This window comes from Zootoca vivipara, chromosome 4, assembly GCF_963506605.1.
Source record: "Zootoca vivipara chromosome 4, rZooViv1.1, whole genome shotgun sequence".
In the NCBI taxonomy this organism is placed as follows: Eukaryota; Metazoa; Chordata; class Lepidosauria; order Squamata; family Lacertidae; genus Zootoca; species Zootoca vivipara.
This window is the reverse complement of record NC_083279.1, coordinates 47,591,515-47,619,269: the sequence shown is the minus strand read 5'-3', so window position 1 is coordinate 47,619,269 and position 27,755 is coordinate 47,591,515. Positions and strand designations below refer to the sequence as shown.

The following is a 27,755-nucleotide window of genomic DNA, read 5'->3' as shown; positions in this document are numbered from 1 at the left end:
CGATTGGATGAGGCCGTATGTGCGTGGTGACGCGCGTCGCGGCGGTGCGGGTCCCGATTGCTGCAGCCGCTTGTCAGTGTGACGAAGATTGGCACCCAGGTAAGCGCTGTCACTCAAACCTGCTCCTAGCCAGCCAGCCATCCATCACGGCGCGCCCGCCGCCGCTGTCGGCCGTCTTGGCTCCGCCGCGCAAACAGGCCCGGGGATGTGGGCAGAGTGGGGGGGAGGCGAGCCCGCCATACGGAATAGCGGGGCGGGGGCATCCGCACCGTAACCTACCCGGAGGGGGGGGGGTGTTAGGGGCGTCGGCAGGCAGGCGCGAGGAAAGGGAGGGGGGAGTGAGGAAATTTCTGGAACAGCCGCCGACTGGCCGTTGGCTTTTGTAGGAGGCGGCGCGTGCGCGCGCGCGCTCCGTGGAAAGGGAAGGTGTCGCGCGCCTCAGGGGGTGGAGTAGGTATGGGGGGGAGGGAAAGGGCAACAGCTGTTTGTGGCGCGAGGCGGCGCGGAGGGCGGTATTTAAAAGGGGGCCATTTTTGGGGACATTCCTGCGCTGTGGACTTGGAAGCGGCGGGGAGAGCCGGGGGGTTGTGGCAGCTGCTTGGTGGTCGCTCCGCGCGTCCGTTTGCTTCCTCGAGTGCGGTTCGGGCTCCCTTTCCGTGAGGGAAGAGCCTTTCGTCGTCGTTTCAAACAACCCTCCTTTTCCTCACCTCACAAACCGGGGCGGAGGGGGGCGGGCGGGTACGCGGCGTTGTTAAGTGTTGGGAAAATCCATGGGAATTGTCACTATGTGTAATCCGGTTGTTGCTAATAAACGTGAGGCGTTTTGCCGCCTCCTGGTTTCTGAGCCTTTTCCCCCAGATGTTTGCTTAGTGACCTGCCTTCAATCCTAACGAAAGCCGGGAATATGTATTTCACATAAAAAAAATAGTGGTGGAGACGTAAATACACCCATACACCCTTTGGAAAGGACTAAAACAACAGATCATCCACCTGTCCCCTGAGTAAATGTTAGCAGTTTTTTACTTGGCTGTATATGGGAGAAGATATCTTTGGAACTGGCATTGAAAGTGCAAGTGCCAACTTCTGACAGAACTGGGAAAGTATGACATTTTCCTTGATGCAAGTACCACTTTTTTAAAAAAGTGTGTGAGATCATGTTCTCCAGGCTCAGCTTGATTATGATGTTGGTAAACATCATGAAGTGCCAGTTCACTATTATTGCACTAGGTCATTGCTTATAACCCTGTTCAGGTTCCAGTGTTCAAATGCATTAGGCAAGAAACCAAGAAATAAAATGATTTAAATGGTAACAGCTGTCTTTTAAAAACACATTGAAGAAAAATTTGCTTCAGAGCCCCTCTTGGGCAGACCTTCAATTCATTTTTGAAAAACCAGGAGGAAGCAGTATATGTAACACTACAGTGCTGGGATTTAAGAAAAGCACCACATTTTAAAGGATAAATGCTGATTTGCAGGCACTCAAATTCAGGGGCTAGGAGAAATTTCCTCACCAACCTGATGATCTGTAACTGACTGTGTTGCCCTTGTCTACAATTCTTACTAGTTCTGTGGTATAAGTGGAAGTATGCATGTTTTGTTCTAAACCAACATACATACAAGAGTTCTGTATATAAATAAATGTATATTCTGTGTCAAAAAAGGGCTGATCTCTTTACATGTATAAATCAAACAAATGTAACAGATTTGCTAATTTTGCGTAATTTTCTTGGTCACTTTTGGGGGGGGAGTGTGGTAGACACATTAAGAAATCCATTTGAAATGCACTCTGGCAGTCTTGTTCAGCTGTTCCATCAATGTCAGCAAGAATTGTCTATACTGTATACTTTCAAGCCTATATTTGCAAACCTAACAGAAATGTCCTATTTTTGAGGGAAACTAAGATTCTCAGGATATTTAATTCTGGACTTGTGAATCAAATTACAAAAATATTTACAGAGTTTAATAAGTAAACATTGACATTTGGTCACATAAATAAAGAGAATAAAGTCATTCTCAAGGACACTAGATTCTGAAAGATTGGTATGCAAAACTAGCTCAGATTTGCATATAAATTGAGCCAAGTGAAATACTTGCAAAAGATGTTCCTGTACAGTACTGGGAAATGAGACTGGTGTTGCTGTTGCCAGTATGCACATAACCTTAGTACCAGTTAGGCTGGTATACAAACTGTGACCTTATCTAGAGAGGTCAGAACTTGACTCACTATCCATGTTCTTGTACCACCCAGTACAGATTATGTTTATGGACTTTACACGAGGCAGCATTTGAAGATGGTTCAAAAACTTCAGCAGTGCAAAATATGGCTACCCTGTTACTAGTTGCGGCTAGGGAGGTCAGATCAGATTGCACCAAATCTGTACCAATTACCTTGGTTGCCAGCTTGTTATCTTGTAAAAAATGCTATTAAAAAGTGGGCTGGACGTGGTAACTGTTGGGTGAATTTGTAGCTGCTCACTAGCGATTCCTCTTCATGAAAAAAAAGGGACAAGGAAGGGGCCGCAGGGTTCTCTCTAGGTCCATTATTCAATATCTTTATAAATGACTTGGATGAAGGTGTTGAGGGGGTGCTCATCAAATTTGCAGATGACATCAAACTGGGAGGGGTAGGCAATACAGCTGAATATAAAATCTGGATTCATGATTACCGTACTTTAACAGATTCATGAACTGGGCCCAAACTAAAAGAATGAATTTCATTAGGGACAAATGTAAGGTTCTACACTTAGGTAGATCTCAGATCAGATGTGGCAACATGCTGAATTTAAGCATATAATAAAAAATAAACTAAACAGGATTCCCTCCATAACGGTGAGTGGACACATAGGTAGGAAGAACCAGCTGTACAAATTTAAGATGGAGGCCACCAGGATTACTATATGTGAAAAGGCTCTAGGGGTCCCAGTAGACCACAAACTTAACATGAGTCAACGGTGTGATGTAGTAGCAAAGAAAGCTAATGCTGTTCTAGGCTGCATCAACAGAAGTATAGTGTCCAGATCAAGGGAAGTAATAGTCCTAACCATGCCTGGAATAGTGTGTCAAGTTCTGGGCAGCACAATTTAAGAAATATATTTACAAGATGGAATGTGTGCAGAGGAGGGTAACCAACATGATAAAGGGTCTGGAAACCAAGCCTTATGAGGAACAGTTGAGGGAATTGGATATGTTTAGTCAGGTAAAGAGAAGATTTGAGAGGAATCACAGAATTGTAGTGTTGGAGATATGATAGCCATCTTCAACAACAACAACAATAGTTTTGTACCCCACCCATTCGACTGGGTTGCCCCAGCTACTCTGGGTGGCTTCCAACATAATATATAGAAAGGGCTATCACATGGAAGATGGAGCAAGCTTGTTTTCTCCTGTTCTGCAGGCTAGGACCTGAACCAATGCATTCATGTTATAAGAAAGGATATTCCAACCAAACATCAGTTATAACTTTCTGATAGTAAGAGCTATTGGACAGTGGAATAGACTCTCACAAGAGGTGGTGGACTCTTCTTCCTTGGAGGTTTTTAAGCAGAGGTTGGATGGCCATCTTTTCATGTGTGATCTAGTTGAGATTCCTGCATTGTACTAGATGATTGTACTAGACCTTTAAGTTCTGATGAATTTCAGACTTGCAAGATTAGATCTTGGAAAGAAGTAATTTTAATTTGGATTGCTACTGCTTTGTTCAGCAAGTATATGTGGATGGCCAAGCTGATTGGCCAAGCTGATGCCAATTATGATATCTGAAATGATTCAGCAATAATGTGTGCACAGCTTGGTTCCCATATCTAAATTTCTACACTCTGCTATTATTGATCTCTTCATTCAAGATTTGTGGTCAGATTGCAGGTGCCCAAGCCACTGTGTCACTCACAGGAGAGATGCTTGGCTCAGGTATGCTGCAGGCCCCATGGTAAGTGCTGCCCCCGCAGTGTGGCGCCCAGTGCTCCCCTAGCTACACCTCTGCATAGTGAAAAGAGAGTACATATACATCCAACATCACCAAAAAGCTCGCATTTGGGGAGCGGTTCTAATAATTTGTGTTACTGTAAGGCTGTCATCGTGCCCATTTGGAGAATTAGTAGTACTGCATTACAATCCTGGATTTGCATGCAGAATGAGGTGGGGAGCAAAAGAAGGCAGTTTGCAAAATAGCAGTGACCATGGCAGAAGGGGGTGAAGGTGAAAATGGAGGTGTAAAAGGTTGTAAAAACAAGGGAGTGAGAGGTATGGTAAAGCTGTTGAAGATTAAAGCAGGGACATGAAAGGGTCTGAAGAATAGAAGGGGGTGGTAGCTTCATAATGGGATGGAAGGTAAAAGTGGGAAGAGGAAGATGCAGGAGGTTACCATGGTGGCGGTTTGTGTGCAAGAGGGTGCACAAAGGCAGTGGGGAGATGAAGGTGAAAATGGATGCAAAAGGGAACCTCAAAATGAAGGGGAAAGTGGCTTCAGAAATGGGTTTGGGAAGGTGGAAAGTGATCATACCGTAGTAATTGCATGGGATAGGAAGGGGATGCTCTAAGGGGTTGGCAAGTGGAGTCAGCAGGGGTGCAACCCCTAGTGAAATATAAAGTGGCAAAACGCTTAACAGTTTTTCTAAAGTGCATTTTGCAGGTCATATATCCTAGAGCAACCCCACTGAAAAGTCAAACCTATTATAAGTCTCCTAGAATAATGTTAAGGGGCAAAATACTTAGTAGTAAGGAGTTGTTCAAGTTCCTAATTTAGTGTTTGAATGCCATAGTATTGTGTTGTTTTGTGCAATCAGCTTTTTACTGTGGAAATCATTTTGGTGTGAACATGTCTGTTTGCTATCAAGGTAAGGGACTGTCATCAGAAAAAAACTCCAAGTGAACAGAAAATTAGGAAAAAATATAGTTATGGAACCAGTTTAATGTATCAGTTGAGACTTCATTTGCTTTTAGTAAATTGTGATTGAAGTACCATAACTCTTATAGAGTAAATATGAAATCAGTTACCCATTCCTTGCTGGCAAATTATTTAAAAAAAACAGCTCAATCACTGAGGAAATTCCTCACCCTGGAACCAGCCCAGGGGTTTTCATCTTTTATGGTCAGTGCTTTTTTTCTAAAAAAATGTTTAGGAGTACTCTCATTTTCCTACTCATTGAAATACTGCCTCTCAATGAGGCCAAACTTAGATTCACAAAATGATTAGGGGTATGTGTATCCCCTTGTACCCCCATTAAAAACACTGGTTATGGTAGCCAGTAACATTTTGAAACTACCATTTGAAACTGTACACTAAGGATGGCAAGATTTCTTCCAAAGTTGTCCCCAGGGTAGACTGCCGAAAATAGAAGAGCTACTAACAAAATAGATTGCAATTCCTTTGGGAATCTCTTCTCTCATGATCTTACGTATTTCCATTACATTCTTTAATCCAGAATAAGGTAGTAAATGAAAGGCTACTTCCTGAGAATTTAGGCGTGTATATATATATTTAAACAGAGCCCTATCTGCCCCAAAATTGATTTGTTGGAAGTACATTTCCACAACAAAACTCAAAGAACTGGGGCATTTGGTTCACATATATTTCTGGTGAATGAGCTAACAGCATGAATAAGATACATGGGTAGACACAGTAGTTCTGATAGCTACTTTCTATCTCTAAAGTTTGAGAACTTTCAGGACCATGCTTAATCAACAGGTTGAGAAACAAGCTCATGAGAGCCACAGATTATGTTTTACACATTGATAGATACAATGAAAGCAGCCTGATACAATGAAACTTCCTGGTGTTTGTAAAGCTTGAGAGCCCCTGTTACAAGAACTGTTTGTTGTTGACAACCTGTATTTTATGTAGATTGTTTCCATATGAGACTCTTTGTAGCTCCTAATTTGACAACTTTCTGCTTGTTGCCCACTCCTATCTGCATTGAATGTGTGTGTGTGCAGGGTTGGGAGTGAGTTTTCAAAGGAATGATAAGTTTTTGCTTGCTTTCTATGCTATTTTGCTTGCCTAGGGAAGAAAAATGGAGGCTTCTCTGCTTGTTGCTGAAAATGCATATGAAAATAAGCAAAGGAAGATAAACCTGACCATCAGAAATTCTTCAGGTGAAACTTCTCCCAGCATAGTTGCAGTTAGTAATTTGGGAACAAATTATGCTCTTCTAATGTAAAATGTCTCCATGTTGCATCTCCTGCATGTTTTCTGCAGTATCTGATGCATCATGTGAGTGATCGTCCCATTTTTAGTGCACAGATTATATATCTTCACATGTATATCCTCAAGGGCTATGTATGCCTGCATCTGTGTGCTGATTCACACATTTAAACTGGCTGCTTATTTCATCCATAGGGACTCTGTGAACCAGGTTGTACACCAAGCTTTACATTGTACACAGATATATGTAGCAGGAGAAAAAGTGTCCCTGTAGAAGGAGAAACGACTGATGCCAGGCTGTATTTTTGTACAGCCCAGTTTACACAGGTTGTGCTACATTAACTTTTCCAAACCTGTTCCTGCAGACCAGGCATCCCCAAACTCGGCCCTCCAGCTGTTTTGGGACTACAGTTCCCATCATCCCCAACCACTGGTCCTGTTAGCTAGGGACAATGGGAGTTGTAGTCCCAAAACAGCTGGAGGGTCGAGTTTGGGCATGCCTGCTTTAGACTATAACACCCATCCATCATCCCTCACCATTGGTCATGATGGCTGGGACTGATAGCAGTTGTACTCCAAAACATTGTAGGGCATCACATTAGGGAAAGTTGCTTGACATGTGTATGAAAGAAAAGAAGCAGCTCACTGTACCAAATTCCTAATGGGGCCTACCGTAGTAATATCCACAATGATGATGTGGAGGAGTCTGCCCCTTTTGGGATTTCTGGCTTGCTGGACTCAATGTTCTCTTTGGCATACAAAGAGACACCACCTCCAGATAGCATATACACAAGAAGAAAGCTATATGTGTTCTATGTGAGAAATGCCTGGAGTTTTATAGTTGCTATTCCTTGTTGCAGCCACTGAAAAAAATATGTGTCCTTTGTGAGAGATTCCATGTGTTTTTAAAATTATCGTAATTGTTCCTTAGCGCAGCTACTAGATGATTTTCAACTTTATTTATAACCTCCAAATGTAAAAAGAGATCTAACTTCAGGGTATGTGCCATCTGGTCTTGTGACTGCGACCAGTATCAAATATTCCTTAAGAGGGAATATTTTGAAAAACAAAATTTTTCACAATGGGTTTGCATTGTTCATTGTCCTGCTTTCATTTGTCGCATTTGCTTTCATTTGTCCCTTTTGACATTTTTATTTTTGCTAGTGAAACCACTATATGAAATTCATATATAAAAGTTTGATCATTTATTTCGTGCCACTAACTTGTGATTTTAGTTGCGCGTTTGTTGTGCAACTCTTCATTACGATAAAGAGCAAGAGCAAGTGGCTAACCTTATTGCATTTATTACTTTTTCTGGCAAATATGATTTAAATAGTCATCTTGACTGCTTTTGTCAAAAAGGGTTTGAGAGCATTCCTGAGATCTTCTAGGTTGGCATAGCAAATACATGTGATTGCATTCTCAATCCCCTCTGCCCCCTATTCTGCTGCTGCACATGCAGATGTTACTTATGTATTTTGTATTTGATAACATCCTGTAAAAATACTAACCTTTTTGGATTTCCCCCTAAGGTATGATGATTTGACTTTATAAGAACCCTAAGTAACCATGATGGCAACGCAGACATTAAGTATAGACAACTATCAAGATGGGCAACAAGTAAGAACATTTTTAAATAAAAAAATGAAAAATGTGAAGTGCATCATAGCAGGTAAAAATAATATGTTAAATAATTATGGTGCCCAAGACATGAAACTACTGTCCGATCTATATTACTTTTCCTCTGCTGTTATTTTGATATGGTACCTAAGTCATGCCACTGGCTTGCCCTTTGCCCATTTTATAGTGCTCTTAAGCTGCTTCCTAGTAAGGTAAGAAACAACGGAATTTTCAGAAGCAAAAATTATTTATCAGTTGCTCTATACGGTAAAAATTCTCAAAGTGACTTGCCAGTGTAAAATACATGAAAGCAATTCAAAACCAGAAAAAATATAAAACTATGAACAATACAAAGTGTACATAAATTGCTTATCTAGCATTATATTAATAAGGACAAGTCCTACCTACCCCACTCAAAGCTAAGCATCACCATAGGAGATAACATTAATTAAGCAAAGACCTGGATAAAGAAAAAGGTCTTAGCATGGTGCCTAAAGATTAATGAGGAAGACTGTAGGCATCTATTCCTGGGGAGAGCATACCACAGAGCATGCCAGAATAGGCCCAGTGCAGCCTATTATGACTGAGACAACTCTCCAGGGTGTCAGACAAAGATAGCTCCCATCATTTGTTACCTGATGCTTTTAACTGGCAGTGCTGGGATCTTCTGCATACAGTGCATGTGTTCAGCCTCTGAGCTTCTGCTCTAAACTTGCTGAACCAGGTTTTATATTGTTTTGTCATTTAGCCTCTCTCCCACACACACATGTACACAAACAATTATTTTGTGAAATATTGCCTAAATGTTGCTATCGAACTTGAACTTGTTTAGCCACTTGGGTTGTCAACCATATACCGTGTTTCCCCCTTTTTAATACGTAGTCATAAAGTAAGCCAGGGCAGCAATTTTAAGCATTTGCAAAAGATAAGACATACCCCGAAAATAAGACATAGTGTATCTCCATGCCTGCAGCAGCGCGGGCGGAGTGCTGAGCCAGCGGCCGGGCCTCTGTTGCTTTGCAAACACTGTGTGGGGTGGGAAGAAAGATCGGGTCTGTCAAGCCAAAAAAAGTTCCCCTCCCTTGCTTGATTGCCAGTAGCATTAATTCATGCTGCTCAGGGCATTTACTCTAAAGCCTCCCGGCGGCTGCTGCAGCACCGAGCGCTCGCAGCGCGCAGCAGCGCCAGGCAGAGCGCCGAGCCAGCAGTCGGGTCTCTGCTTGGACCGGCCGAGGAGGCCTACCAACCCGCAGCCCGGAGCGCGCGGCATCACCAGTAACAAGACGCGGCTGGCCAGGCGGCGCACACTCCCTTCCCCCCATGGAGCACACGAGCCACCAATAGCCACGTCGCCTTCAGCGTCCTCCACCCGCACCTGCTGTTCTGCCGCCCGGAGGAGACCTGCTGTTCCGCCGCCCGGAACCGGCTGCTGGAGCGCCCAGCAGCGCCGGAGCCAGCGGCCTCGCCTGCACCCGGCTGCCGCCGTCCCGCTGCCCGGAAATGGCTGCTGGAGCGTGCGGAGCACCCAGCAGCCCCGGAGCTGAGCGCCAGAGCCAGCGGCCTCGCCTCCACCCGGCCGCCGCCGCCCCGCCGCCCGGAAACGGCTGCTGGAGCGTGCGGAGCGCCCAGCAGCCCCGGAGCTGAGCGCCAGAGCCAGCGGCCTCGCCTCCACCTGCCCGCCGCCGTCCCGCTGCCCGGAAACGGCTGCTGGAGCGTGCGGAGTGCCCAGGAGCCCCGGAGCTGAGCGCCAGAGCCAGCGGCCTCGCCTCCACCCGGCCGCCGCCGTCCCGCCGCCCGGAAACGGCTGCTGGAGCGCGCGGAGCTCCCAGCAGCCCCGGAGCTGAGCGCCAGAGCCAGCGGCCTCGCCTCCACCCGGCCGCCGCCGTCCCGCCACCCGGAAATGGCTGCTGGAGCGCGCGGAGCGCCCAGCTGCTCAAAGCGCCCAGCAGCGCTCAGACAGCCCAGCAGCATGGCGCGCAGTGCCCAGCAGTGCCCCGAGCCAGCAGCCTGGCCCAGCCAAGAAGACCTTAAGGTGCTGTAAAAACCGTAATACCGTAAAAAAATAAGACATGCCACCAAAAATAAGCCACCCTGTGGTTTTTTGAGAAAAAAAAGCAATAAGACGGTGTCTTAAAATGTGGGAAACACGGTAATGTTGTACTTATCTATGTGGTATTTTGACAGTTAGCAGTTATTTTGTTGAATAAATGAGGGGTGAGGGTGGGGAGAAGTGTCTAGGCACCTGATGAGGTTATGTTGTCTTTTTTTTACTTGCTTAGTTGTATCAGTTGACTTTAGGGAAAATATGTTTATGGTAGCCACCATATCACAGCAAATTTCTAGGTGATTCTAGAATGCCTTTTTAAAAAATATATACAGTATTTCTGATTTTACAGCGGAAGTGACTATAGTACTATCCCCTGAAATTTGTAAACTACTTACAATGCAATCATATATATTATGTATGTTCAGTTGTAAGTCCTATTGAGGTAAGAATGCATAGGATTCCATCCTTAGTTTACTTTTGATTTTATATATGCTTGGGTTTGTTCAGCAACTCCAGAAAAAGCGCCCAAATAGCTCCTTCTTGCATTCATTTGGCATTACTCTTAATGGTTTCATGACTTACTTAGCTATCTCTTAATTTTTCAAATCATTCAGCTTGTTGCAAGATGGGTAATAGCATTTGAACATTAATGTTCACTTTGTGAATTGTGAAGCAGTAGTCCTTTAACCTATCCAGGTCTTCCACAGCAGTACGAGGGGATAGTGCAGAGCTGCAGCTAGGAGTTAGTATCTCCCCAGATTTCACGGATAGAAGACAATATTGTGACCGTAGTCCTACAGTTAGATTGTTTTATTGACCTTACTGAAGACTAGACTAATTCATAATAAACTGCAACTTCCTATCAAAAACTAGATATATTGGATCTTTCTCGTGTTTTTTCCACAAACTCTTTAACATATATACAAAAGTCCTTATTTATACATGTATTCAGTACAGAACAAACTGTGAAACATTTAATATTTAATATTGAAACACCTAAAAATCAAGCTATATGGTTTTTATTCAATAATTGTGAAATGGTTCTTCCTTTGCAATATCTCTGAAGAATTATATGCACCCCAGAGGCTAAAATAAAGCCTGAAATCTTAAACATTCTTAATTGGAAATGAGCTCTATTGAGTTTTCAAGTAAATGTGTAGCATACAGAATTATTTCTAATGATAATTTCTGTTTGCAAATGACATTTTGCCTATTGCAGATGTTTTCAAGGTCTGATTTCTTAGTGATTTTTGTTGAAGCAGTGTATATGCAGCTTTATTCAAAAATAGCTGGCTTATGAAACGCAGGATTCTGTAACAGACAATTGACTAAAAGAAACCTACTAATGGGAGTCAAACTTCTAGTGACCTTTCTACTATCTTCCTGCCTCCAAATGTTGCAAGGATTAAATGAGTTATTTGTTAAATGCTTGTTCTTTTTGTATGGTTGCCAAGTCATACCAACCTTCTGGCAACTTACTAGGCCTTTGGCTTTCTCTTTGCTTAGAAAATGAACCATTTAGTTGTGAATCTATGCTGTTGGCAATATAAAGCATCTTTCTTTTCCAGCAGATGCAAGTAGTAACAGAATTAAAAACTGAGCAGGATCCAAACTGCTTGGAAGCAGATGCAGGAGGACTGAGTCCTTCCCCGGTAGAGTCCCAGACTCCGATGGATGCAGATAAGCAGGCTATTTACAGGTAGCAGTATTCACAAGATGAGCTGTTCCTAGTAGTAAAATGTATCATTCTCTTTAGTAGGTCATGGGGTGGTTCTCAAATCATGGGGTGATGCTTGTGTGTGTAGGAGACATGGAACATGTGGAAGGGGGCATACACTCTTCTAGACATGATAAGATCTTGAGGCTGATGCATCTTTTCCTCCTCACCAGCCAAGCCATGGGTGGGATTAGAGTCCTCTAGAATATTCTCTTTAGATTTGTAGGGGCAACTGCTCCCCCATTCATTGACTTGGGAAAAGGTGCTACTTTGTACTAATGCTGTTTTCCTATTTGTGGTTTTAGGAGGTGTCAAATAGAACTTGCTCAGTTTTCCCTTCCTAATACCAGTATTGAATTAGTGCCTAGTCCAAAGTTTGTTGCGTATATCACGCCAAAGCTTTTTATAGTCCTTTTATTTAGTTTTATATATTTGTCTAAACTTTCTTTCTGTTAGAGCTACATCATTACAATCTAAGAAAATAAAGTATGGCATCCCTACTAGATAATTTTTATTCTAAAACATACAATTGTATTAAATTTCAGGCCTTTTAGGGTCTTTATTTGAACTAAGCTTAATAAAAACGTGAGACCCAATAGTTCAAGCTACCCATCAGTATCATTTACGTCAAACTGTGTGATGACATTGATATTTAAATGATTCTATACTTAGCAGTATTTGATCCATGCTAATAAGAAGAGCAAATAAGGGAGATCACAGTATATTCAGTTCGAATCCTAGCATAGCAATTGCTAATGTAATTTTATTATATTAAATGTAATAATAATGTAATAATCTAAAATAATAGGATTGTATGTATGCAATGTGCAGATCGCTCAGAATTTTTCATCAAACTGACTTGCACATAGACATTTCCACAGACCTACAATTTGCTTGTCTTTTTATTCCTAGACATCCGCTGTTCCCCTTATTAGCACTATTATTTGAAAAATGTGAACAATCCACACAAGGATCAGAAGGCACAACGTCTGCAAGTTTTGATGTAGATATTGAAAACTTTGTTAGGAAGCAGGAGAAGGAAGGAAAACCATTTTTTTGTGAAGATCCAGAAACAGATAATCTAGTAAGTAAAAACATTTTAGAGAAGATTTCAATTTATTTATAAAATCTTTATATTTGAAAAAAGTAAATTGATACTGAGAAAACTGGATTGTGAAATGTCAACTAAAAGAAGTTGAAATTTACAGCCCTCAGTAGCAGCAGACATTCCCTGTCAGTATTACTGACAGAAGCTCCTCCATCACATAGCAAATTATCAACTCGGCTACCTTCTTTTTTTACATAGTTGTTTGATTGTAGTTAATCTGTCTGCTTCATGAGACTCTTTTGATATAGCTATACGTTTTCCAGTGAGTCAGATGTTCTTGTTTGTAGGGTTTTGGTTGTTTGCATTTAATTTGCTGTCCTCCTCCACTTGTTGTTGTTGTTGTTTAGTCATTTAGTCTGGTTGGACCAGAGCACGCCAGGCACTTCTGTCTTCCACTGCCTCCTGCAGCTTGGTCCAACTCATGTTCGTAGCTTCGAGAACACTGTCCAAGCATCACTGTCCAACCATCTCGTCCTCCTCCACTACTCTCCTCAATTCCTTCCATTCTCTCTCCCCTCCCACCCAGCTGGGATTTGTGGCTTACATCTCAACAAACCATTTGATTTAATATGTTGCTTGAAAGAACCCTGATTGGCTCTTTGCTGTGCATGTAGTTCCTTAAGTGGAAACTTCATGATATTTTGTGCCTGCTGATTCTGATAACTGAGGTCCTGCCTGAATATTGAGCTGATCTCCAGAGCCCCTTCTCCTGGTGCCACTGCCATCTGATATGAGGCAGGTAGTGACCAGGCAAAGAACCCATTCAGAGATTCAGTCTGCTTATTGAACTCTCTCCTTTGTGTGAACATCCATTTGTGGAATATTTCTACCAGGGGTGGAGAAAGTGGGGAGGGGGGACTACCCCGGGTGTCATCCCTGAGGGGGTGATAAAATGGCACACTGCGGGGTGTGGCACTTACTGCAGAGCTTGGCCTGCATCACACCCAAGCCACGTGTCTCTCCTGGGAGTGGCACGGGGCCCCGTGCTGCCCAAAATGGGGGCTTGCGTCCGCCAGGCGGACTCCGTGGGCAGCTTTCCACGCCGCCCCTGTGGGAGGATCGCCCCACCCCTGCCGCTCCAGGTGCCGGAGCAGCTAGCTATGCACCTGGCTTCTACTTTCCTCTATCCTTCCACCCAGCCTCAAAATCCACCCAAGATTCTTGGGGCGTGTGGGCAGCTGCAGTGGATAAAGATGAGAAACCAGAAGTCCTGTTGTGCAAGTGGATTTTCATTGTGCTCTTTGTGATTCCTTTTTACTCAGAGCTTTTATTCTTTTATGCCTTTTCTGCTTTTAGTGTTGATTACTCCTGACTCTTTCCCACATTTTCGTCTGCCATTGATTGTAGATTGCATCATCTTGTAATTTTATGTTTTAATTATTGTATTTTTTTATTCCGTAAGTGTAAGCCATTCTGAGGCTGCATTTTCTTAACAAGTAAAATAAATTGAGTGGTTGGCTTTGTGCCAAATGCACATCTGATTGTACTTGAGTTGACACTTGAAGATAATGCATATTGCTATCTCTGATAAGCTCACCTACTTATTATAAGGAAGATGGGTATGTGAAAATCTCTGCATGTTGTTCATTGGAAACTTGTAGCCTTGTACAAGAAAAAAACTGGAAAAGATGGACTAAATACATTATAATCTGCACAAATCAGATCTGTGTAGAAAAATGCATTTATATAGCCTATACATGCTGTGGGCAGTCCCCAGTTTTGTGCAACCAATTAACAGTGTACAGTACACAGTTTCCCACATTCCCTGGGTAGGAGAAAGCAACAATAATTATAAACAGCCCTCTTGAAAATAAGCAAAAAAAGTAGCTCAAACATATATTGAGCAACTGTAAACGACATATGCAAATATTTGTTTTCATTTTTTACTTATCTCTGAATTTTTACTTATCTCTGAATTCTTTCTCTTTTCCCTCTTTTAGATGGTAAAGGCAATTCAGGTTCTACGAATTCATCTGCTTGAGCTAGAAAAAGTTAATGAGCTCTGTAAGGATTTCTGTAGTCGCTATATTGCCTGTCTGAAAACGAAAATGAACAGTGAAACTCTGCTAAGTGGAGAATCTGGGAGTCCTTATTCACCTCTACAACCCCAGGTACCTTTCATGCTAACTGAAATATATTTTCTTTATTTGATTTATAATCTACGTTATCCCAAAGACTCAGGATAGGTAAGATTAGTTTTAAAAACAAAGAAAGAAAGAGTAGATAAAATATAAATTACTATGTTAATATTGGTTGAATTTATAAACCATGCAATTTACAAATAGATGATCTGTGACTGGCAAGCTAGAAGTTTTTAAGGATTTGTGATATTGTTAAGATTATAAGATCTCCCTTTTTCTTAGTAGTCACGTACATGGAAATGTAATTCTTAAAGAATGATCATAATCTATCAACTCTTTGTCTGCAGTCCAGCAACTTTAAACATGATAGAGATAGCTTGGATTTGCTGGAGCAGCTGTCTTCATGGAAAGAGTCACCAGAAAATGTGAGCAGTAGAGCAAAAATGACACAATTTTCATTGCACCTCTTTGCCACTACCTCCTTAGCCTAATTTTGGGGTTGCCTTTGTTCATCTCATTGTAGATAATGCCCCATCCAAGCAAGGGGTGATCTGTATGTAGAAATAGGGTTCTGTGATTGCTCTCTCATCACATACACAAGGCTTCAGGACATAAAATAAAGCTCCTCACATCCCACAGCCTGCATTCCATGCTCATAAGGACCCAGCAGTAGCTGTTCACCTGCTACGTCAGTCACGGAATGCTCCATTTCCTATCTGTCTTGCTGGGGAGGGGGACGAATTCAGATCTCTTGGACTCAGAATTGTTTGCTCTGTTTGGCAGAGTCTGTTATAAGGCCTCAAGTACCTGATACTTTACATCCTTTTATGGAGATACCAGACTTTAAGCCTGGAACCATTTGGAAAATATTTGCTCTATCATTGAGCTATGAGCCCTCCTATACATAACACCTATAATGAAAAATGTGTCCATACTCTGCTTTGTTTAATTTATTGGAAAGTGTAAAAAACCAACAACTGCTACACAGAAGTATTATATTTTTGAAACTGAATTGCTAGTAACTGGAGGAACAGAAGTTGGTAGATAATTTCATATCTTGTTCATTCCCCCTCTTTTCCTTGAACATAAAATGCTATCAGTACCGCTATAATTTCAGAGCACACCTCTCAAAACTTTAGCACCATTCATACCGTGAGAGCTCTCCTAGAAGCCAGTCAGACAACATCTGCTCACAAGTTCCATGGCATAAATTAAGTTAATCACGATTAATATTAAGATACTGGTGTATGTTTTTGAACTTGTTCATTGTGTTTCATTGCATCCATCATGCCAGCCCCATGTCAGTGTACTAATTGTAAATTGCATTGTCATCTAGACTTACCTGTGGATTTGGCTGAATTTATTAGATAAATTTTAAGTTTGTAAAAGATCTGAAAAGTTCAAATTTTAAGTGCTTGAAACTTTACATTTTTTGTGGAAAGAATGAAATATTGACCATGTTTAATTGTGAGGATTCATGCCATTAACTTTAGAAGGGCTAGAATTTCATCCCCAACAATATAGTGTTATATATATTCTGAATGTACATGTGGTTGCCATATTTTTTTTACTTATAACACAATTCTAAACAAGTCTATTCTGAAGTCCCAATGAGTTCAGTAAGACGTACTTCCAGGTTGCAGCCATAAGCATATTTGCATAACCATTTTAATAGAAATGTTGGGATATTCTAAATTATTGTAGAATAACAATTCCTAAATATGTAGGCAATTGACTAAAATTTATCAATTGTCTCTTTTACAAACAGTTTGATTACAGTAGCATGTGACTAGCCTAATATTAAATGGGATAAGCACTGTCAGCTGGATTACTTCTGATCCAGAATTTTCATATCTGTTCTATATTCTGATAGGTGGTTCAATGTGGAGAAGAAAACCCACATTTGGAAAACCAAATATAAACACAACATACTGTCAAACTGAAATATCTAGGTTATTTACCACCTCCTTTCATTGAATTTCCTTCTCATATTAGTTTCATCACTGTTTTTGATCATACTGGTTGGTAGTGATGACATCATCATTATCCTCATCGGGTTTATGTTTTGAACATCTCATATTTGGTACAGTACCATTTCAACTTAAAAGTGATAGGAGCATCCTTTGTTATAAGTTCATGTAATTTTTGTTGTTTACTATTTCTAGCCAATTCAAAGTGCCATCACAGGTACACTCAGTCCCCAGGGGATTATGGTACCTGCATCAGCCTTGCAGCAGGGGAATGTAACTATGGCAACCGTTGCAGGTAGGAAGCGCTGAATAAAAATTCAAACACTGCACTCATTGCAGATGTAATTTGTGTCTGTTAAGTGGCTAAGAAAAGGAATTCTTGAGATGATTTTTTGATTATGTACTATGTTTATATGCCACCTTTCTGCCTATGCAGTCAAGGTCATTTACAATTTAAAATAATGGCATATAAGCAGGTAGACATGGTATAAAAAGGGGGGGATGGGGAAGGATGAGGAAAAGGAGAACATTCTGTACAAATGCATACAAAATAACTGATAAAATGACCAGGTTGACTGAAGCAGATACAGTGGTACCTCAGTTTAAGTACACAATTGGTTCTGGACGTCTGTACTTAACCTGAAGCTATCTTTCCCATTGAAAGTAATGGAAAGTGGATTAATCCGTTCCAGACAGTCCGTAGAGTACTTAAACTGAAGTGTACTTAACCTGAAGCGAACTTTCCCATTGAAAGTAATGGAAAGTGGATTAATCCGTTCCAGGCGGGTCCACAGAGTACTCAACCTGAAGCGTACTTAAGCGTATGAGTGTAATTGGTTCTGGAAGTCCGTACTTAACCTGAAGCGTACTTAACCTGAAGCGAACTTTACCATTGAAAGTAATGGGAAGTGGATTAATCTGTTCCAGACGGGTCTGCGGAGTACTTAAACTGAAAGTACTCAAACCGAAGCGTACTTAAACCGAGGTATGACTGTAGTTATGAGAGGGAGGGGGCCAAGCCAATGAAATGGACCAGGTTTATGGCTCTCCTATTGAAGCAGCCATGTGGTATGTTTGTTTTATTAAGTGTTTTGTATCCTCATTTTCTATTTTTCTGTTTTGAATTGCCCTGGGATCTTTGGATGAAGGGCAGTATGCAAATTTAATAAATAATAATAATAATGGCTGCTGATGAATACATTATTTTATATTATTTAAATACAAATTATTATGCAACCAGCTGGCCTAGCCTCTTCACAATAATGACTGTATGGAAAGGTGAATCAAATGCAATTGTCTGTTCTTTTTTAAACAACAACAACAACAACAACGCTTTTATAAAATTATAGCAAAGTTAAAATTATAGCAAAGTTTTAAAGTTTTGTGTGTTGTGTAAATTATCATTTTCTTTGTTTAATGACATCTACATGAAAATGTTATCATCAAGCTGTGCCTTTGCTGTAGTGTAATATTGCTATAATATTCTTTGAAGGTGGTACGGTGTATCAGCCAGTGACTGTGGTCACGCCTCAAGGTCAAGTAGTGACACAAGCTTTGTCACCTGGAACCATCAGGATCCAGAATTCACAGGTTTGTTTTATATTATAAGCATTATTTTAGTGAACTATTTTTTAAAAAATGATAATATTATGGTGTGTTAGTAACTGCCTGCTACTTCTGAATCTCTGTGCAGCTCCAGTTACAATTAAACCAAGATTTAAGCATCTTGCATCAAGATGACGGGTCATCAAAAAATAAAAGAGGAGTTCTTCCAAAGCATGCTACAAATGTGATGAGGTCTTGGCTTTTTCAGCACATAGGGGTAAGGTTGATCACAGTGATTTGGGAACCACTACTGTTCTGATAATTTCTGCTGGTATCCGCATGAGAGGGAAATGTTTTGGGAAATCTGAAGCTTTTAACTATCCAGTTTCTATAGATCAGGGGTGGCCAACTTCCAAGAGACTGCGATCTACTCACAGAGTTATAAACTGGCAGTGATCTACCCCCTTTTGGGGGGTTCAAGTAAAAAATGTTGAGCTTTTTTTAGGGGAGCCAAAGTTGTTGAGATCTACCATAGCCGTCCAGTGATCTACCTGTTGGACGTGCCTGCTATAGACCTACTCAGAATATATTAACTTGGTATATTAGAGTTGAACCATGCCCAAATTCATTAGATGTCTATTATATAAACTTGTGATCTTAAATTTTAGAGATATTTTTGGTTTTATTACATCATGCTGAGGATTTTTTTTTAATCCTGTGCTCCCTTGAACAGTAGTCCTTTGAGGGATGTATTTATATCTCTGTTAATCTGTACAGTTCCTAGGGGGCTAGAATGCAGCAGCATGTTTCTTTGTGCAGATTGCCTTACTAAATGCACTCCACACTCTCAAAAGGGGCCTTGTTAGCTTAGGGTCACACATGTTTCCTGTAATACCTACATGCATAGTCAGTTACATTATGATCTGAAAGATCAGACAAAAGTTTTTACAGGTTTTATTCTTAATTCACATGTTATTTGTACATTTGTAAAGAATTCAGTTCCTTTGGCTGTATGTTTTTGGAGGTAGGGGAGGAACGCTCAACAGGAATGCTCCACAGTCCATGTACTTGTGATCAAATTTATTATACTCAATCCCCTCAAATTGTACGGTTTGGGAAGCGGTGTTTTCAGCTCTAGCAGATAGAGCAATATATGTATCAAGCTACCAGTACTGGTGGCTTCATCCAAAGGTATTAAAATAGCTTGAATTTTCTACATGGCTAAATGTAATATGTGGTCCACTATTCTCTTTTGAACTGTACTGCGTAACATCTTATGATACTAAAAGGAGAAAAAATTGGGTCTGTATTAATTCTTAACAGTTCCTGATAAATTACTAGAATTACTATGCTAAGTATATTATAGATAGTACTAGAAATAGCTACATTTCTTGTAGATTTTTAATTGGTAATGCTTTTATTTACCTCCGCACAGTATTTCATCCCTACCATATGACACAATGTGATAAATCCAGCTTTATCACATGCTGTGTTCCCCAGGGATCATGCTGTCTAGCAAGGATAGCTGGGAGAATAATCCCCTCCCCCATATGGACATTTAAGGATAAAGTTATATTGTTAATTCTTTTTTTAAAAAAATCATGTAGTGGTCAACATGGTTATCATTTGAAGGTTGATGTTGAAGCCCTTTCTGGCTTTCTTTTAAGTTTCATGACTTCTCTGGATATTAGATTTGCACAGAGCTAGGTTAAAGATGTTCACTTGCCTTCTTTTTTTCCTGGGAGGGAATGTTTTTTAATGTACCCATTATAAATGCTTGACAGTTTACTGTCTACTTCTATTACTGTGCTAAGCATTTTGATAATCTCAGTTTATATTGCACCCAATTGCTAATTGTTTTATCAGTTATGCCTAAACTGGGCCAGTAACTATGAATGGATCAGGGATATCAGCAAAGATTGGTCTGCCAGCTAATATGCTGAAAAGATAGGGAATTTAAATTTTCTGTGAGAAATCGGGGGGGGGGGATTCATTACATCTGGGGAAAACTGGCTAGTTCATTTTATGATTTCATAAAAGTTAATATAGCAACAAAAATTGAGACTAAAGGGTTTCTTAAAACGTACAGAGTAAAAAGAGTATGGAGATCCCTGCAGGTGACAGAATCCTTGAAGTTATTGTAGATTTCCTTTCCCTTGCAGTCTTTTTCAATTCCTTTCCTGTGAATAATTTTTTATGGGAACTAGCGCCAGAGACTATAGAATTTGGAGTACTAGGGATGAGAATGCGTTGATTTTTGTAATAGCAGTGAGTATTTCAAGTTCACAGAAGTAGCAGTCTAAATAATAATGTTCCTTTCATTATTGGAGTAATAAATCATTATCTGTAATTGGTGTCATAAAATCAGCATATTACATAAAACAATGAAAATTTCAATCTACACATATGAAATCATTGTGATGTGTGTTGTCAAAAATTAGTTTATCTGGTCAGAAATGATCTAATTAGCATAGAATTAATCCTGCACTAAATTGTATTCATTTTGCTTTATGGTTGCAGATTTTTGTATTGTGCTTATTGCATATCTTTAAAGAGTCAAAAAGCAAGTTCTTATACCTTTTCCACCCCCTTTCCTGCCTGTAGCATCCATATCCAACAGAGGATGAGAAAAAACAGATAGCAGCACAAACCAATCTGACATTACTTCAGGTTAACAACTGGTAAGATACAACGAATATGCCACTTTTTTGTGTTACGTAATTCACCTACAGTGGTACCTTGCAAGACGAAATTAATTCGTTCCACGAGTCGTTTCGTGTTGCGATAATTTCGTCTTGCGAAGCGCAGTTTCCCATAGGAATGCATTGAGAATTTAATTAATGCATTCCTATGGGGAAAAAAGAAGTGCAAAAAAAAAGGCGCCGACTCACCCGCCACGGCCAGAAGTCTTCAAGGCTCTGGGAAGGGGGAAGCAGGAGGAGGGCCAGGGGTCTGGAAGGAGTCCGGAAGCCATTTACAGAGATGGGAGAAAGCAAGGCCAGAGTCGCGGGGTCTCCTCCCGCCGCAGCATCCGCTCCTTCAGGTGGTGCTGCTGTTCCCGCCAAGGGCCGCCTGGCGATCCCCGCTGCTGCTCCTGCCGGAGCCACGGAGGCCGCCGAGGAGGGCAAGGCCGGAGCCGCGGAGGCCGCCATGAGCGCCGCGCCGCCACAGGAGGCAGAAGCGGCGGCCGTGGACGTCACTGGCGGAGTCCTAAAGGTCAGCAGTGGCAGCGGCGGCGGCTTCCCTTCCACTCATGAGGCTGCTTCGTCTTGCGAAGCACGGCCATAGACGGCTTCATTTTGCAAGTCGTCCAAAAAATCGTAAAACGCTTTCGTTTTGCAATTTTTTCGTTGTGCAAGGCATTCGTCTTGCGGGGTACCACTGTATATTGAAAAGTCACATAGAAATATACAGCGTTTTCCTTTGGGCTTCTATGCAACACTAAAACTGGACGTGATTGATGTAGGGCAGAGGTGCTCATGGGCCAGATCCTTACTGGAATCATCCTTGACAAGTGAGTATGCCACATGATTGACAGGTGTATTGTCCTGCCCAGCTGTGAGAATCCCTTGTGCAGGATTTGCATTTTGGTACCACTTTATCAGGCCCATGTTCTGTGCTTTGGGAAGATCTGAACAAAGGATTGGCAAAGTGATTGTTTCCCCACTCCTCTCCATTGACAGGACGGGAGAAACAAGGAGCACCTGGGCCAAGCAGAATCACCCTCCCTTCACATTGACTAATGTTGTATGGAGGTGATCCTGCTAAGCACTAAATTTCAGTATACCAGAAAGCTCCCTGCAGGGAACTCTCTACCACACCCAAAGGCAGCAGAATCATATTTCCATTGTATCAGCCAAGTGTGTGTGTTTGTGTTCCTGCTTACCACTGGACTTAGGTATAGAGAGTCTAATTTTACGGATGTGTTCATAAGATTCATTTTTGGTCATTTTAGGTTTATCAATGCTAGAAGACGAATTCTTCAGCCAATGTTGGACTCCAGCTGTTCTGAAACTCCAAAAACAAAGAAGAAAACAGCTCAAAACCGACCAGTTCAAAGGTTCTGGCCAGACTCCATTGCATCAGGAGTAGCTCAGCATCAATCAAATGAACTTACAATGTCAGATGGTGAGCAGATTCCTCAGCTACTTTATTTACTCTTTGCAAACTGGATGTTTTAGAGACTCTCCTGAGTCAGACAATTTTGCAAGTAGTTTGTATCAATGAAAGGGGTGCAATCTCTCTAGTAAAAATAAACCCTTGAAGTAAATGGATTTCAGAGCAATTCTAACCCCCAACTTGAAGCGCTGCTGCTCACACTGTCGAAGGCAGACTTGGGGGCAGTTTCCTTTTCTGCCATGCCAGCTCCAGGCTGGTGCAGCAGGGGGTGGGTCTGAATTGGGCCTCTTTTCCGGCAGTCGGCCTGCTGAGGATCCACCAGATTCATCCCCAGCCCTGCTTCAGCACTGTAGCACCCTGTTTGGGGGGATCTACACTAGTTACCACCAGTGGTAACTGCCCAATCAGCTGTGCTTTCAGCATGGGCCTCTGCAGCCAGTGGAGCTCACCAGAGCCTAGTAGAGGGACACCTCTACCCAGCTGTAGCTCCCTCCATCAGCACTGATCAGGCAATTAGGAACATGCCCTTAGCATAGCAGCAGTTCTTCGTGGATCACATAATCCATGTGCCAAATTGGATTATTTTGCCCTCCTATGTATCGGCACCATTCATATAAACAGAGGTCTGTAATGGCTCAATGTGGTTAAACATGCCTGTGTCTGGTACACACTTTCAGCCTCACACATGTTTATTCAGAAGCAAGTTCCACTTTGTTCATTGGGGCTTGTCCTCAAGTAATTGTATATAGAATTGTAGCCTTAAAAGTTAACAGCTTTGGAATTGCTTTTCATTGGCAGCCCAATTTTAAAAGTACAAACCCACTGTTTATTAAGATAAATGAGAAATGTGTTCCAAGATGTTCAAAACTCAGAAATCTCAATAGACTAAAACTGACATCTCTGTTTCAAAATTCCTTGTATGGAGAAAGATAATTCAAATAGCTTATTCAACTTTCATTCACTCTTAATTTTTAGATTGTTGGCTTTTCATTAATATGTTTTTCAGAGTAAGAAGTGTGGATTTTGTAAAAGAATTGAATTGTTGTTCCAACTGGACCCTTGTTTTTCCTTTCCATTCTCAGGAGCCGTTGTAACAATTACAGCCCCAGTCAACATGAATGTAGACAGTCTGCAATCTCTTTCGTCTGATGGTACTACTTTGGCTGTTCAACAAGTCATGATGGCAGGGCAAAGTGAGGATGAATCTGTGGACAGCACTGAAGATGACGGAGCAGACCTCTCAACCACAAACATCAGTGGGCTGGTCTTGGATAACAGTGATTCTCTGCAATAGGAAGCAAGAGAATCTGGCCTAAATATATAGGAAAAACAATAGACTGACTGACTTTTTATAGTTTGCACAGCAAACATTTTACACAAGTTTTATTTCTAATATGTTTTATATGTAGATATAGAAGAGTGCACTTTTTGTATTTCATAGTCTGCTTAAAGAGTGTCTTTACAGGTGCAGCAACTTCTTTCAAATGTGTTGTTTTTGGTTTTGCTTTTGAAATTCTAGTAATTTAAGAGAGAGAGAGAGAGAAAACATAATCACCCCATTATTTTCTCAGGGTAATTTTTTCACTCACAAAATTGATCCCAGATTCCCCTAATTAGGGAATGGGGGGTCATGGAACTGCAGTCCTGGGGAAAAGATGATGGATGCCTCGCGGGTGAGTTAATTTTACATTAGCATGGGTTTAAATATATACCCATCACACAATCATCATCTTACTCAATGGTTGCTATTGTCTATCATCATCTCTGCTGCAGTTTTGTGACATATGAAATTGCCCTGGTGGGAGAATTTGAAAGTACTTCAGTCTCCTGGAGAGTTATGCAATTAGTCCTGTCATTTTACGATTACTCTAGGTGGTTTAACAATGTAAATGTAAAGCATGTCAGACTAGTGTTTGGGATTTGTTTATGAAGTTAGCCATGTAGATTTGAAAGATGCTTCTGCACCTTAAAAAAAAAAACTGCCAGTATGAAATGGGCAACAAAACACATAAAAGAAAGTGGAAGCGTGTGAGTCAGTAATGAATGTATGGCATTTAAAATGAACTCAATTTCTGATTTAGTTGTTCAGTGGAAACCCTAGATTCCCCCTGTACCTTTGCAATTTGCCACTGACACGGCTGCTACTTGTCGTTTTATCCACCTGCCCTGTGGCATGCTGGAATCCTACTTGAAATATGTGGGGTTGAGATGGCAGGGAGGGGAACAAAGGAAGTGGAATGGGCAAAAGAAGCAGTGAGCGTCCCAATTCAGTGGTAGATTTAATGGTACAAGAGGGATTTCTGGATTGCAACTTAGCAGCTCTCCTCATAGCTAGTGAGTCTGTTCATAATTTGCTATAAAACACTTATTTTTACCTTATCAGGTTATTGGAGTAAAATATTTTTATAAATTCTCTAAGAATTGGGATGATGACTGTATTGAGCATGAGAAAAATGTTTAGTACTCCTATTTGGAAGGTTATGAAAACAGTCCAAATTAAATAAACATGCCTATGTCATATTCTATGGATCTCTGCTATCCCATAGTGGTACAGCCTATTGTGGCATAAAGTGGTGATGTGCGAAGGACCTAGTCTTTAATGGGGTGTTGGTTATTGTTAAGCATTGATTTGTATTCCGTATAAATTAATGTTACATTTCAGTCTACATTGAAACCTGTTTCTCAAGCGATTTGATAAATCGGTATCCATAGGGAGTAAAAACCCACAATCTTGCCTTATAATCAAGATAAAATCTATAGCAGTACACACTTCGCATCTGTTGACAGAATGTGGATATTAGCCTCTGAACTGTGATATATCTTTCCCCCCCACTATTGCCACTTCTCAATTGTTTTGTTGTTTTTATAGCCAAAGTATGTGATAAGGTTAAGATAAAAATGAATTTCTGAAGCACAACCTTACTTGCACAATCTCAACAATGCTTCAACATACTAACTATATTATTCAACACTCAAAAATAGTGATGATAAATTAGCCTTCATCATAAATGTCATTAGCTCCCCACCCCATACCTCTTGAGTTTGTTTATAGTCTTGTGTGTACTGCCCTGACGCTACTGGGAGTTGGTATTTTCCCGTTGCTTGCTTTAGATAACAGGCCCTGGGGGCTTGGTTAGTTATTTGGAGGAACTGGGTGACGTTATCTGCACCAACAAAATCCAGATTTATATCCAGCTGAATGTGATAAATTTACTTGGTTGGAAGTCCTGATTCAACAAACCCTTCAAAGAATTTGTTTCCCTGGGGTTTTGGGGTGGGCTTTAAAAAGAGTTGGCACCTCTCAACAAGCCCTATTTTCCTGTATAGGTAAGTCTGACGTTGGGAAGAACAAATTACATTTTTATTCTGTTACCACCAGGCTATATCAGACCCAATCCAAATGTTATGGTGACAGCATGGCTCTATCTACTTGATAGAGGTTCTTTTATGACCCATAATCAATTCCCCACAAGCATGGCCTGGGTGAGTGATGTCTCTACGCCATCATTATTTGCCTCTCCAGGTAGCTTAGCACTGGTATAGACAGCACAAGATCTGAGATGTTATGTTAACCAGCCCCTACTATACAGAAGTGTTGGTTTTTTTTCATTGGCAACCACACTACTACAATTAATGCTCAAATAGACCCACTTTACAAAGTATATGTCTTATTTTTATCTCATATTCCATAGGTACCCTCCTGATTACCAGATAAGCAAGGCAGCAGACAGGGCTTGACAAGAGTGCTGTGATCTCAATAGCCTCACAAGGGGAGGAAAAATACAGCCTTAGAAAGCTACGAATACAAAGCAAGCAGACAGCCGAGAGATGACAACCTTAGATCAAGATTGTTCTGAAGCTCTTCGCATAAAGCCTAGATAGACACCACACTCACTTTTACAGTTGTGTGAAAATTGGGCTAACCCATAATTTCTCTTTCAGGCTTTTTGAAATTTTCTGAACAGTGTTAAGATGTGAAAAAATGTTTACAAGAGGTTTGTTTGGGGAAACGTTAGTATAATGTAGGAATAATACCAAGCCTCATTAAAACCACAACATTTAAACACCACCACTGAAAGAACTAATGAAATGCAATGAACATTTGTGCATCTGAACGAACCATAGCTCAATGGTAGTTTGTTCATTGTGTTTTATTTGCTTTAAAATAGTTACCTAGGATAGCACCCTTTCTTGACTTTTTTCAGTAGCACTTCATACAACTCCCCCTTTCCCCCCCTTATACAAAAACGTTGCCCTGTTTTATCTGCATATTTCCACTCTCTTCCAGATATTAAAAAGTTTTAGCAAGAGAAAGACCCAAAGCAACATTTTCTTTTCATTTGTAAAACGCCTAGACTTGAAATGCTTGTAATGTAATTCAGAGCAAAAGTTGGCTTTCTGAAAGTGTAAAGGGGATTTGGGGCAAAGGTATGCAGAATGGAGTACCCAAGACATATTTGCAGGTGGTAGACTGTTGCAATTTTAAGTACAAGACAGAGTGCAGTTGCAGCTCACACTTGGATCTGCTCTCACCCTTTTGGGGTTTCCCCCCTCAGTTTGGGCTGTAGGGATTAAAACTACTGTGATGGGCTACCTGCCTGCAAACAGTTTACTGCGTAAAGCATTTTCCACATGACATGAGTTTATATTGGCTACTGTATGCCCTTTTAAAATACAAATCAGCCAAATGCTGTTGAATTTCAAAGAGAGGCCTCCCCTGTATGCAGGCTTATTTAACAAAAGGAAACCAAACCATTCTTCATTTATTTCATAGCCTCTGAAATATATATATTTTAATGTCAAATTCATTTGCACATGTCTGTTCTCACAGCCATGGTTAACAGATCTAGAAATGTCAAATTTGGAGCATGCGAGTTACTAATATGCAGTGACTTCTGTGAAGACAAAACAATCCCACATTAAGCAAATCATCAGTATCATGGGGATGGGTATCAGTTTGATGATTCTGGGTTTGAACTCCAACTTTCTGCTGAGTTCTGGACATGGGTCTTCCACCCTTCAGCACAAGCAAATTCTTGATATACCTGAAACTGGGAGGTGGCAAATGCTCTGCCTTTCCTTGCTGAGTTGTGTTTTTGTTTAGTTTCATTCCAGTTGGTTGGAACAGTTATAACAGCACTTAGCTAGAAATTGAAGCTCTGCCCAGATACTGTACCTTGAAACTTTCTCTTATCCACAGAAGTGTTTGGAAAAGCATTGCTGGACTAAGGAAGAATTTAAAGTCTTCAAAACTTGGTATCCAAATACATGCGAGCTAAGTAATCATTTTCAATCATCGCATTAGATGTATGAGTGTAGTTTACTTTGATGTGTCTTATAATGGTGCTATTATTTATGACTGGTGTATGTATTGGCATCCTTCTCCTGAGATGGTAAACTGATCCACCA

The 27,755-nt window shown here is 41.0% G+C and overlaps 1 protein-coding gene across 5 annotated transcripts; it reads left to right on the top strand.

Moving 5' to 3' along the window:
• On the top strand, positions 1-24,370 carry PKNOX1 (PBX/knotted 1 homeobox 1). Of its 5 annotated transcripts, XM_035115582.2 has the most exons (13): positions 5-99; positions 6,000-6,090; positions 7,672-7,759; positions 11,375-11,505; positions 12,436-12,607; positions 14,572-14,742; positions 15,060-15,137; positions 16,878-16,977; positions 18,175-18,272; positions 18,376-18,504; positions 20,832-20,908; positions 22,183-22,355; positions 23,429-24,370. In XM_035115582.2, exons 3-13 carry the CDS (start codon positions 7,709-7,711, stop codon positions 23,638-23,640), a joined length of 1,392 nt encoding a protein of 463 aa, XP_034971473.1. In that variant the 5' UTR covers positions 5-99; positions 6,000-6,090; positions 7,672-7,708; the 3' UTR covers positions 23,641-24,370. The 5 variants fall into 5 exon arrangements, with proteins under 5 accessions (XP_034971474.1, XP_034971473.1, XP_034971475.1 ...); XM_035115583.2 differs by lacking the exon at positions 6,000-6,090 and having other exon boundaries at positions 1-99; XM_035115584.2 differs by lacking the exon at positions 5-99 and having other exon boundaries at positions 474-6,090; positions 11,378-11,505.
• Positions 24,371-27,755: the final 3,385 nt, after the last annotated feature.

What these genes read in the sequence shown, in the direction of transcription:
- PKNOX1 (XM_035115583.2), top strand. Translation starts at nt 7,709, where the DNA reads ATGATGGCAACGCAGACATTAAGTATAGACAACTATCAAGATGGGCAA. An exon ending in ATCCAGAAACAGATAATCTA is followed by an intron (nt 12,608 to 14,571) that starts GTAAGTAAAAAC and finishes TCCCTCTTTTAG; the next exon opens with ATGGTAAAGGCAATTCAGGT. An exon ending in ATTCACCTCTACAACCCCAG is followed by an intron (nt 14,743 to 15,059) that starts GTACCTTTCATG and finishes CTTTGTCTGCAG; the next exon opens with TCCAGCAACTTTAAACATGA.